The sequence below is a fragment of the Lepidochelys kempii genome, chromosome 5 (assembly GCF_965140285.1).
Source record: "Lepidochelys kempii isolate rLepKem1 chromosome 5, rLepKem1.hap1, whole genome shotgun sequence".
NCBI lineage: Eukaryota > Metazoa > Chordata > Testudines > Cheloniidae > Lepidochelys > Lepidochelys kempii.
Window position 1 is genome coordinate 46,708,519 of NC_136384.1, and position 12,486 is coordinate 46,721,004.

Below are 12,486 nucleotides of genomic sequence, written 5' to 3' on the forward strand. Positions count from 1 at the left end.
TAAATAATGCATTAATCAGAATATGTTATGCCATGACAGATGTCAAGGTCAGCAAAAACATTATTCAAAAATGCTCCCGTTCTTTTTTAAAAATGTTTTCACTTTGCCACGAACAGTCAAGACAAATTAACTGTTATCACCACCCAAGCAAACACCTGGACCTTAGCACATTCTCTAGCCCTATCAAATTATCTGACCACAACACCCTTACGTTTTGTCCCTCTTCTTCCTCCTTCAGTACTTCCTATATTTTCTCAGTTCTCCCAACCCCTCTAGTTTCAACCCTCTTCTAGAATTGGTCACCCTCTAGAGGGCAATGGTTTCAGTCTCATTCCCATGCAGCCCTGGGTTTCTGTGCTGAACTTGTCAGCAAGAGAACTTGGAGCCGTTGTTAGATGGTAATATAAAAACTAAATTGATATCCTAGAAAATGTATATATTTGCTATATGACAGACCCAAGGGTCAATATAGGTGGAACTTAATGAATACATCTTACATTAAATAATTAATTTTTAATTAATTTATAGGAAAGGAAAGAATTTTTCAGTGTACCTTATACTGCTTATTATCAGTTTAAAGATTATATAGCCAGTAACATAGGTCATCTAGCCACTCTCCTCTACAATTTGCACATATTTACCATAGCAATCAGTCACTAACTATGCCATACTGTGCTGCAGATGAAAAAAGTCTCTTTAAAGTAAATATACTGAAAAAGAAAGGGCTCAAGGATTCTAAAGTTTACCAAAAATTGTTCAAACTATGCAGTGACATGAAAAGTCAGATATAGAGCAAAGTACTGTTTGTTTCACCCACACGAGTCATCCCATTGACTTCACTGGGACAACTTGTCTGCGTAAAGTAAGCCAGATTTGGCCCAAAATGTCTATGAGAAAGATCAACAGTCTTTTATCTGTGTTACTCTGTGTAGCCATGGTGTCACCATGTGAAATTCAACACACACAGCCTAGAGGCTAGCCAAGGTGACCCTACTTTTGTCTTATCTCAAGCTGTCTAGATTGCTGAATTCTAAACAGTAAGTGAAGTGATTAATGTTATGGTGGAAGCAGTATAATTCAATATTGGATTAATCTGGTAAGAAAGTGACATACTAGTAGTTATATATTTTAATGTTTTAGAACTTTAGATATTTATATTTACTAGAAAGTGTCTCATTAATCACAATTGACTAGAAATAGAGTAAGATGTGTGTGTTTTGCTTTGCAGTACTACTCACCTGTACCTGGAGTTTTCTGAGGTGATTGTCTGCACAGAGCCTTGCCCTTGGGAGGTGGCTGCACACTCCACACTTTTGCTGGAACTCGTTAGCAAGTTTTGGCCATTGGGACCACATGCATACTACCTTGTGGCACTGAGTATTCAGGCCTGAGTGTGTGTTTGTGTTAGCAGCCAACACTGCACTGTTCCTCATCTCCATCCAGGCCTTGGAGCATGAAAGAAGGGCCCAGTGGGTTAGGGTGCTCACCTGAGACACTGCAGAACCTGGTTCAATTCCCTGGTCTGCCACGCTCTTTCTTCTACTATTATTAGGTGTATCTTGTTCTTAATTAGATTAGTAGTGTAGGCGGTATTAATTTGCAAGGTTTTGTGATTTTGTCCCCTCTCTTGGCACCTTCCCCCTCTTTAGAAATGAGGGACTGCTAAGCCCAGGGAGGTGAGCAGCTTGAAATAGTGCCCTTTGTGTAATGCAAAGATGTCCATAGCAAACCTTTTTATGGGTGATTTCATGTTTCTCAGTGAGGCACACCTACTCTGGGAAGGTGCTCTGGGTAAGGAGGAGTTGATGAGTTTATGACTAAGTTGACTTGCTGTGTTACTGTAGCTTACTTACATCATTTCACCATCTGTAAAATAATACCCTGAAACTAAGTGTTGACAATTCATTTGTGTGAGATCTCTTATCTCCATTACACAGTAGTAATTAGTTACCTCATAAGGTATTTGGATAGCTTAATTAGAGTGTATAAAACCTGCTGAATGCCTTAGCTAAAAGGCACCAGTAAAGTATTATTACAATCCCTGGTTGTCAGAAGTTTGTGTGGGACCTTTCTGGTAAATTACAGAACTTTAAGGTAACTAGAAATACTCGGACAGATTCCAAGGTATACGGTCAACAGCATGATAGAAGATAACCGTTCTGAGTAATCTGGACTGGCATGCAAGAGTTTGAATTAAAATGTGTGTTTAGATTTCATGTGCATTCCTTAGCTAAAGTCATTTTATCTGTTGTTTTGGTGGATAATTTAATATGTTTATTCCAATAGCGCTGCTCTAGGTAGATAGCAGATTCCTCTTGCTGAGCCAACTTATATGGCTCATAAGAACCTGGTGTGATTAATTATTATTTGTACTGAAGTAGCACATAAAGATGCCAGTGTTAGGCAGTGTGTAAACATATAACAAAAACAGTCCCTGCCTCAAAGTGTTTATAATCTAAGTATAAGATGAGAGACAACAAGTGGAAACAGACACAGGTGCAATAAGGTAACAATGAGAAGATTATGATCGGTGTGATAAGCACCAGTCACAACACACCAGTTGCCTAACTATTGGCTTGGTACTTGAAGGGAGAGCAATACAGTGGTGCACAGACAATCCAGGAAGTTTTTTGGAAAATGTAGGAAACAATTTCCTGGTGCAAGTGCTGGAGGAACCAACTAGGGGCAGAGCTCTTCTTGACCTGCTGCTCACAAACTGGGAAGAATTTGTAGGGGAAGCAAAAGTGGATGGGAACCTGGGAGGCAGTGACCATGAGATGGTTGAGTTCAGGATCCTGACACAAGGAAGAAAGGAAAGCAGCAGAATACGGACCCTGGACTTCAGAAAAGCAGACTTTGACTCCCTCAGGGAACTGATGGGCAAGATCCCCTGGGAGAATAACATGAGGGGGAAAGGAGTCCATGAGAGCTGGTTGTATTTTAAAGAATCCTTATTGAGGTTACAGGGACAAACCATCCCGATGTGTAGAAAGAATAGTAAATATGGTAGGCGACCAGCTGGGCTTAACAGTGAAATCCTTGCTGATCTTAAATACAAAAAAGAAGCTTACAAGAAGTGGAAGATTGGACAAATGACCAGGGATGAGTATAAAAATATTGCTCGGGCATGCAGGAGTGAAATCAGGAAGGCCAAATCACACCTGGAGCTGCAGCTAGCAAGAGATATTAAGAGTAACAAGAAGGGTTTCTTCAGGTGTGTTAGCAACAAGAAGAAAGTCAAGGAAAGTGTGGGCTCCTTACTGAATGAGGGGGGCAACCTAGTGACAGAGGATGTGGAAAAAGCTAATGTACTCAATGCTTTTTTTGCCTCTGTCTTCACAAACAAGGTGAGTTCCCAGACTACTGCACTGGGCACCACAGCATGGGGAGGAGGTGACCAGCCCTCTGTAGAGAAAGAAGTGGTTTGGGACTATTTAGAAAAGCTGGACGTGCAGAAGTCCATGGGGCCGGATGCGTTGCATCCGAGAGTGCTAAAGGAGTTGGCGAATGTGATTGCAGAGCCATTGGCCATTATCTTTGAAAACTCATGGCGATCAGGGGAAGTCCCGGACGACTGGAAAAAGGCTAATGTAGTGCCCATCTTTAAAAAAGGGAAGAAGGAGGATCCTGGGAACTACAGGCCAGTCAGCCTCACCTCAGTTCCTGGAAAAATCATGGGGCAGGGTCCTCAGGGAATCAATTCTGAAGCACTTAGAGGAGAGGAAAGTGATCAGGAACAGTCAGCATGGATTCACCAAGGGCAAGTCATGCCTGACTAATCTAATTGCCTTCTATGACGAGATAACTGGTTCTGTGGATGAAGGGAAAGCAGTGGACGTGTTGTTCCTTGACTTTAGCAAAGCTTTTGACACGGTCTCCCACAGTATTCTTGCCAGCAAGTTAAGAAGTATGGGCTGCATGGATGGACTATAAGGTGGATAGAAAGCTGGCTAGACTGTCGGGCTCAACGGGTAGTGATCAATGGCTCCATGTCTAGTTGGCAGCCGGTATCAAGTGGAGTGCCCCAAGGGTCAGTCCTGGGGCCGGTTTTGTTCAATATCGTCATAAATGATCTGGAGGATGGTGTGGATTGTACCCTCAGTAAGTTTGCAAATGACACTAAACTGGGAGGAGAGGCAGATATGCTGGAGGGTAGGGATAGGATACAGAGGGACCTAGACAAATTGGAGGATTGGGCCAAAAGAAATCTGATGAGGTTCAACAAGGACAAGTGCAGAGTCCTGCAATCAAGACGGAAGAATCCAATGCACCGCTACAGACTAGGGACCGAATGGCTCAGCAGCAGTTCTGCAGAAAAGGACCTAGGGGTTACAGTGGATGAGAAGCTGGATATGAGTCAACAGTGTGCCCTTGTTGCCAAGAAGGCCAATGGCATTTTGGGATGTATAAGTAGGGGCATTGCCAGCAGATCGAGGGATGTGATCGTTCCCCTCTATTTGACATTGGTGAGGCCTCATCTGGAGTACTGTGTCCAGTTTTGGGCCCCACACTACAAGAAGGATGTGGAAAAATTGGAAAGAGTCCAGCAGAGGGCAACAAAAATGATTAGATGACTGGAACATATGACTTATGAGGAGAGGCTGAGGGAACTGGGGATGTTTAGTCCACAGAAGAGAAGAATGAGGGGAGATTTGGTAGCTGCTTTCAACTACCTGAAAGGGGGTTCCAACGAGGATGGCTCTAGACTGTTCTCAGTGGTAGCAGATGACAGAACAAGGAATAATGGTTTCAAGTTGCAGTGGGGGAGATTTAGGTTGGATATTAGGGAAAACTTTTTCTCTAGGAGGGTGGTGAAACACTGGAATGCGTTACCTAGGGAGGTGGTGGAATCTCCTTCATTAGAAGTTTTTAAGGTCAGGCTTGACAAAGCCCTGGCTGGGATGATTTAATTGGGGATTGGTCCTGCTTTGAGCAGGGAGTTGGACTAGATGACCTCCTGAGGTCCCTTCCAACCCTGATATTCTATGATTCTATGATCACAGCAGAAGAGTTTTAAGGAAGGATTTTGAAGGACACGGCTTTGAGAATGTTCACAGAGAGCTTCTTCCCACCCATAAGGAGTGGGACATGAGAAAAGACAAAAATGCTTTGTAGAAAATTTGAGAGATGGGCAATGAAGGCATTATTGGTGTAACAGAATTAGAGGTTGACATCCTGACATTGTACAAGAGTTGACAGATAAAGAGCCTTAAAAAGTGAAGATGAGTAAGAGTGTTTTTTTGGGGTTTTTTTGTTTGTTTTTTTTAAGAAATGCAGAAGGGGGAGCCATGGAAGAATGCAACTGAGGAAACTGTTGAAGTGATGAGCCAGGAAAACGGTTTTTGCCGCAATGTTTCAAAAGGACAGAAGTGGCATTTGTCAAGGCCAGAGTAGGGGAGATGGCAGTAATGGATACATGAGATGAAGAGGGCTAGGACAAAAGACTAGATAGTACATCATTTTCCTCATTGCATCTGTATTCATAAAATACCATAACAGTGGCACATAACCAGGATCACTCACCATAATATTTGAAGTTCGCTAAAGGAGACAGTTCTGCCGTTCACCTTTTTAATTTTAATTTTAATATTGAAGTTCACCTTTTTAATTACTATATCTCCTTCAGGTTGACTTACACTGGCTTCCTACTGACCGGCATACCTTCTACCATATACCCTCTATGGAGAGAGACCATCATCATATTCTGTACTGAGCAGGCAACTGCATATGAAACTCCTAGGCTATTAGTGAAATGACCTCCATATATCATTTAGAATTAAAGTGATTGTTAAAGTTTCCACTGGCCATCTTCTTTAAAGAAATTTTTTTTATAAAGTTACTCCATCACCCTTAACTCACTCCCTAACGTTATTTTAACAGTTACTAATGGCCTCAAATGCAGACGGATGTGTTCTTTACTAAAGCTCTCCACACAAAAAGATTCTGTCTAATGGCTGATCCTGCAAGCCACTCACATAAGCAATCGCACAAATGGTCTCACAGAAATCCGTGTACGTATTTGTACGAGTAAGGCTTTATACCAAGCGATCCCTTTAATTGAAAGGAATGTTCATCTACCAAGGGCCAAATCCAGAGAGGCTCTGAGCACTAACTATCCTGTTGATTCTCCCTTCGTTTATTGTCTGTCCTGTTTTTCCCTTTTCTGCTTCTTTTCCCATTGTAAGGTAGGAAGCAGTTTGGCTCTGCATCCGAGTCACATGCGGTATGGCTCAGAGCAACAGACATACAGGGCCCAGTCCGGGGCCTGTGGTAGGCAGAACTAAGTTTTTGTTCTGTTTCAGAGATGCCTGCCAGTACAGTTTTTTGGGGCTATACAGAACTTGCACGTCCCTACATAGATGAACTGTTCCATTGGCTTCCAGTCCGGGTGAGGAGACACCTTTCATGCACGTTACCTCCAGTGTCACTTCTGGAGTCCCAAGAAGCAAGAGTAGAGGGTTTTGGCAGCAGTAGAAGCTCTGTGAGAGACTACCATAAGGGCACTTAGAGACCAGGGGCTGACATGTTAGAATCACATGGTAGGCACAGTCAGGATCCCTCACCGATTTGCAGGTCAGGAACATAAGGCCAGGAGTAGACTGTCCAGGTCACAGTCCATCATGCTGCGCTACAAACACATGTCAGAACAGACATTTCTCCTCCCCACTGTAGATTCCCCACTCGACTCTTCACCCATCTGTTAAATGGCCTGTGGCAGGGCACAATTACAAATAATGTCACATACCGGGCAAAAATACAGGCAGTATTCCAGGCAGGTCTGGATGTTCTCAGCATTCCTAGCTCTGTGGGTCAGTTCACTCCAAATGAAACACAAGCAATATTCACTTCTTTAGATAATACCCTTAAAGAAGTATACTAAGTAAAACAGACCTAGCTGTTATAGAAGGCCTGACAAGGACTTGTTTTAGCAAGCTATTTGAATTTATCAGACATGTAGACTAATTTCTGGTAATTTTACATGGGATGAAGTTGCAGAAAATGGGGATTTTAAATTGGATGACAGCAGATTTTATACTGTATAAAAGAATAGGTCATGTACATGGTTAAGATGGAACAAAAGACTAACATGCAGATTTATTAAATTAATGGACTTGTTAGCAATATGTTGCCAGATTAGCCAAGTGTAGAGTAACACAATTTATTCCACAAATGTGTTTGGGTACAATGTCTCCCCCCCCCACCCCCAGAGTAAAAAGAATACCGTATAATAATGCCTTTCTTATATGGAAATTAACTTATATAATGTTTTTAACCTTATTTCGTTTTTTATGCAATATTGTAGATTCTTATCTCTTTAAAAGAGCTATGAACAAAACATCTTCTACAAGCAATGAAGTAGTTTAAAAAAACCAACCCTAAAGCATTTGTTTTTTGCTCTCCCTTCCTACACGATGGATGTTAATTTAAAATACATCACAACCGCTAACACTAGCATGACAGTATTTAGAGAAACATGATTTCTGCTAAGGACACCGAAGAGAACTTTCGCATAAATGTGGAGAGTACAGTTTTACTTGTTAAATACTTTCTTGCCCATCCTAGTGCAAACTATCAAAGTTCGAAGGACATTTTTTTCCTGAAAAGTTCCACACATTTATTTTAAAATTCCACAAAAAACAAAGACGCTGTTCTACTACTGAAGCTATAGTTCTACAAGCATAAGATAACATGAAGGAACTATTTCATTTGATCAAATCATTATTTAGACCAGTATTTGGTACAGAAAAAGTTTCAACATTTTATGGTAATTCTAAACTTAAATTTAATTACACGTGCATAGAGGACAGCAACGCTTTCATTCATAAACCAGTCGGAGAGCACTTCAATCTCTCTGGTCACTCGATTATAGACCTAAAAGTCGCACTATTACAACAAAAAGACTTCAAAAACAGACTCCAAAGAGAGACTGCTGAATTGGAATTAATTTGCAAACTGGATACAATTAACTTAGGCTTGAATAAAGACTGAGAGTGGATGGTCATTACACAAAGTAAAACTATTTCCCCATGTTTATTCCCCCCTTACCCCCCACTGTTCCTCAGACGTTCTTGTCAACTGCTGGAAATGGCCCACCTTGATTATCACTACAAAAGTTTTCTGCCCCCCCCCGCCACTCTCCTGCTGGTATTAGCTCATCTTAAGTGATCACTCTCCTTACAGTGTGTATGATAACACCCATTGTTTCATGTTCTCTGTGTATATAAATCTCCCCACTGTATTTTCCACTGCATGCATCTGATGAAGTGATCTGTAGCTCACGAAAGCTTATGCTCAAATAAATTGGTTGGTCTCTAAGGTGCCACAAGTACTCCTTTTCTTTTTGCGAATACAGACTAACACGGCTGCTACTCTGAAACCAACAATGCTTTGTTTCTTGTATCATTCCCACAAAAGCTTTATTTCTTGCATCATTGTTTATGCTTTGCTTCTCACAGCAATTTAAAATTCTGCCACATAGCTGTGTGTGTAAAATGTATAGCTAAATGAGACAAAAATAAAACCGAACCTTGTATTGTTAAAGCAGTGTTACAGAATGAGAATTACTGGGTTTCAACAGTTAATATATATTGCTTTGTAAACTTTTAACTTACATTCTCTGTCATCTGGGATCCCTAAGTGTACAAATTATAAACCAAGAACTAACACTTGACATCCATCCAGTGCTTAATTTGTGCCAGGGTTGAGCCCTGATACCTGCGGGTTTGGCAAGTCAGTTTCCGGTCCCAGCACAGGCAGCAGGAGGCTCATGCTGGCAGCAGAGCATCGTTTCTGCACTGGGGCTGCAGCCGCTTCACGCACAGGCTCCAATTTCCACCCCATCCCCCATGTTGAGCCTGTCCAGCATTCAGTGGGTGCAGCTGTGGTTAAATCAATGCAAGCTGAGCTCCTGTATCCTGGGCTGAGAGTCCTTTGGGGCCAGGGATGGCACCCTTCAGCACTGCTTCTGCCAGTGCCCCCTTGGCTTCCTGGGGGGCTTCTGTGAGGAGGCTGCTGCCCCCTGGGGGCCCAGGAGGGGCAGAGACTCCCAAGTACTGGCAGTGAGGAGAGAGGTGAGGTGTCAGGGACTGGGGAAGTGACCATGCAGCCAGGGTGCAGTGTGGGACAGGGGTAGTAGGGCATCGGGACATGAGTGAGGCTCCAGCAGGCAGCCCCAGTGCCATGGGCAGGACCCTGCTGGGGGAGGCACAGCAGGCATACAGAGAAGGGCATACAACATGCACCAACCGGGGAGGCAGCTCTATTCTCTGGATGGGGGCGGGAGGTGCTAACCCCACCATGGTCCCCGCAATCCCACCTGTTGCAGACCCAGGCAACAGCCAGGCTCAGTACGAGGGCGCTCCCCAGCCCACCCCCCACAGGGAACCTGCACCAGGAGGAGGTGGGAGCAGGGCCCAGTTCTGGACCCCCTTGCACAAGAGATGGGGCGCTCTTCCCCACAAGGGATTCCAGCTGGATAAATGCCCCGATCCAGGCCAAGAGCGAAGCGATCTAGGTTCAGTTGGGGACGATCACAGCCCCTTTGTATGGGAGCGATGGGTGGGATGGAAAATTAACACACATGCTGGCACTGAGAGAGCAATGGCGATGGAGGTGGTTGTGGGGGGCATGGTGCTGCTCTCCAGTGTCCCCTGACCAATTTGGAAACTAAAGCACCAGCCTCCCTGGGAGAATTGTACAGGGCATAGGCATATGTTTGGGGTGGGTGTTCAGGACAGGGTGTAGGTTGGGGGTGCATGGGAGATAGGCGGGGCTAGGGGTGCATGCACTGTGTGCGGGATGGGGGATTGCATGGAGGATAGGCAGAGTTGGGTGTATGGGATAGTGGGTGCATCTGTGGTTAATTTGTGCCAGGGCTACTTCTTCCATCACAAATTAAGCACCAGAGCAGACAAAACCTATAGAAATTGTAGTAACTATGAGTAAGAGCGATTTTATGCGGAGCCATAGTTCAGTCATTATTGTTGGGGCTCATTTGATTTCTTGTACTTGTAACCTGTCAGAGCACAATTCTCTTTGTCCTGTTTTGCCATCCTCCAGCAAAGGGAGTGACTCAATGGTACCTTTTAACTCCGTAATGAAGTGCTTTACAGTACTGTATCAGGACAAAATTCTATAACACTTAGAAAAGAGTTTCTGGTTGGTAGAAGCTAGTGACAGAAATGGTTCTATTTTAGTGGCCTCTCTTTGAGCTCTTTGCTTGTCAGTGCATATTCACATGCTTTGTGCACTGGTTTCTTCCCAGGCTCCTACGTAAACCAAAGACATTGTGTGCTTTAGGGAATGTGCTCTCTGAAGTGGTCAAAGAGTTCATTACTTTAAGTGTACATTCATTCTAGCATTGTAGTTCAGTCCTGAGCACATTACAGTCACAAAGGTCAATTGCCATTTTAATTAAACTGCTGGTGCCTGCCTGAGCAATTTTCATTAGTGAGGAACTTTCTATAGCTATCTAGCCAGGTACTGTGAAATGTTGCAGCATTAAACCAACTGTTCTAGTGGGTAACAGGTACAAGTAGTAAGAACGTTGATTTGCTGCTACTATCCATAAAAGTTATGTTTTATTCCTTCCTGGCTGGATAAATTAGAAAAGAATGGTTTCATACATGTTACCAGATGATTAGCAGAATGCAACAGCTTTCTTCAAATGTCAGCTACTCCATTTAAGATATGGGCACAGTAAGTTTCATGAAGATCACTGAGCAGAACAGGTTTCAGGATTCTATTCCATGCTTTTCTCATATAAAAGTGGCATTATTAGTAACAAAGACACTAGCCAGACAGAATGGTTTCTCACCTCTATAAAATGCTGAGAACCACCATGTTAAAAACTTTACTAGTCACATTTTCTTCCTAAAGATGGTCCAAAATTAGAAAAGCTCAAGTCCAAACCTTCCTTAATTTTTGTGCGAATTGGAGTCAAATATCTAGACCCAAATCTTCTTGTGTGGTTTTGAGTCCAAGAACCGAAGGACCCTACTTTCCAGCTCTTGAAAGACTTTATATGCAGCAGAATTTATGCTGCCTTTCCATACCAAGCTTCTTCACTCTTGTAACAGGCCGAGATGCTTTTCTGAAGAATTTCTTGCATGGTTCAATAGCTGCATTCCAGATTGAGGAAAAAACAAAAGTATCCAGAATCCTACAATACTCCTGCTGGATACTGCCCGTACCATGTTACTATACGTAACTCTTGAGCTGCAACATAGCTTCAAGAAGGAGATGTGTAATTTAGCAATACAGGTGTGCATTCTAATACAAGTGGTCTGTTTGGCAATGACTTTTTAATAAAAAGAAAAGGAGTACTTGTGGCACCTTAGAGACTAACCAATTTGCAAATGAATGACCACGTGGTCAAACTGGACAGTCTCTACGTAAAAGAATAAATGGACACAAATCAGATGTCAAGAATTATAACATTCATAAACCAGTCGGAGAACACTTCAATCTCTCTGGTCACGCAATCACAGACATGAAGGTCGCTATCTTAAAACAAAAAAACTTCAAATCCAGACTCCAGCGAGAAACTGCTGAATTGGAATTCATTTGCAAATTGGATACTATTAATTTAGGCTTAAATAGAGACTGGGAGTGGCTAAGTCATTATGCAAGGTAGCCTATTTCCTCTTGTTTTTTCCTCCCCCCCCCCCCCCCCCAGATGTTCTGGTTTAACTTGGATTTAAACTTGGAGAGTGGTCAGTTTTGAAGGGGTTTTACCAGCAGGAGAGTGAGTTTGTGTGTGTATGGGGGTGGGGGAGATGTGAGAAAACCTGGATTTGTGCTGGAAATGGCCCACCTTAATTATGCACATTGTAGGGAGAATGGTCACTTTGGATGAGCTATTACCAGCAGGATAGTGAGTTTGTGTGTGTGGTTTTTGGGAGGGGGGTGAGGGGGTGAGAGAACCTGGATTTGTGCAGGAAATGGCCCAACTTTATTATCATGCACATTGTGTAAAGAGTTGTCACTTTGGATGGGCTATCACCAGCAGGAGAGTGAATCTGTGTGGAGGGGTGGAGGGTGAGAAAACCTGGATTTGTGCTGGAAATGGCCCACCTGATGATCACTTTAGATAAGCTATTACCAGCTGGACAGTGGGGTGGGAGGAGGTATTTTTTCATATTCTCTGTGTATATATAAAGTCTGCTACAGTTTCCACGGCATGCATCCGATGAAGTGAGCTGTAGCTCACGAAAGCTCATGCTCAAATAAATTGGTTAGTCTCTAAGGTGCCACAAGTACTCCTTTTCTTTTTGCGAATACAGACTAACACGGCTGTTACTCTGAAACCTGACTTTTTAATAGTTATACATGGATTGAGCCTTTAATTCCTTTGCAATTTCACACATAACTTACAGTACCATCAAATTGAAACAAAGTCCTACCTGAACCGGGTCTTGTGTCAGTCTCATGGGCCCAATTTGCACCTCTGTAGTCGAAGCCTGCTAAATGAGAGAAGTGCAAAAG

At 42.9% G+C, this 12,486-nt stretch overlaps 1 protein-coding gene across 9 annotated transcripts in view; it reads right to left on the reverse strand.

Moving 5' to 3' along the window:
- The window catches only part of PDE8B (phosphodiesterase 8B), a 164,782-nt gene that overhangs the window by 73,566 nt on the left and 78,730 nt on the right, over window positions 1–12,486 (reverse strand). For 6 of the 9 annotated variants that reach the window (XM_073344169.2, XM_073344173.2, XM_073344175.2 and 3 more), the window contains one exon: window positions 12,405–12,464. In XM_073344169.2, the coding sequence (XP_073200270.1) occupies window positions 12,405–12,464 (60 nt within the window). The remainder of the gene's footprint in view (window positions 1–12,404; window positions 12,465–12,486) is intronic. The other 3 variants (XM_073344170.2, XM_073344174.2, XM_073344172.2) reach the window with 1 other exon arrangement.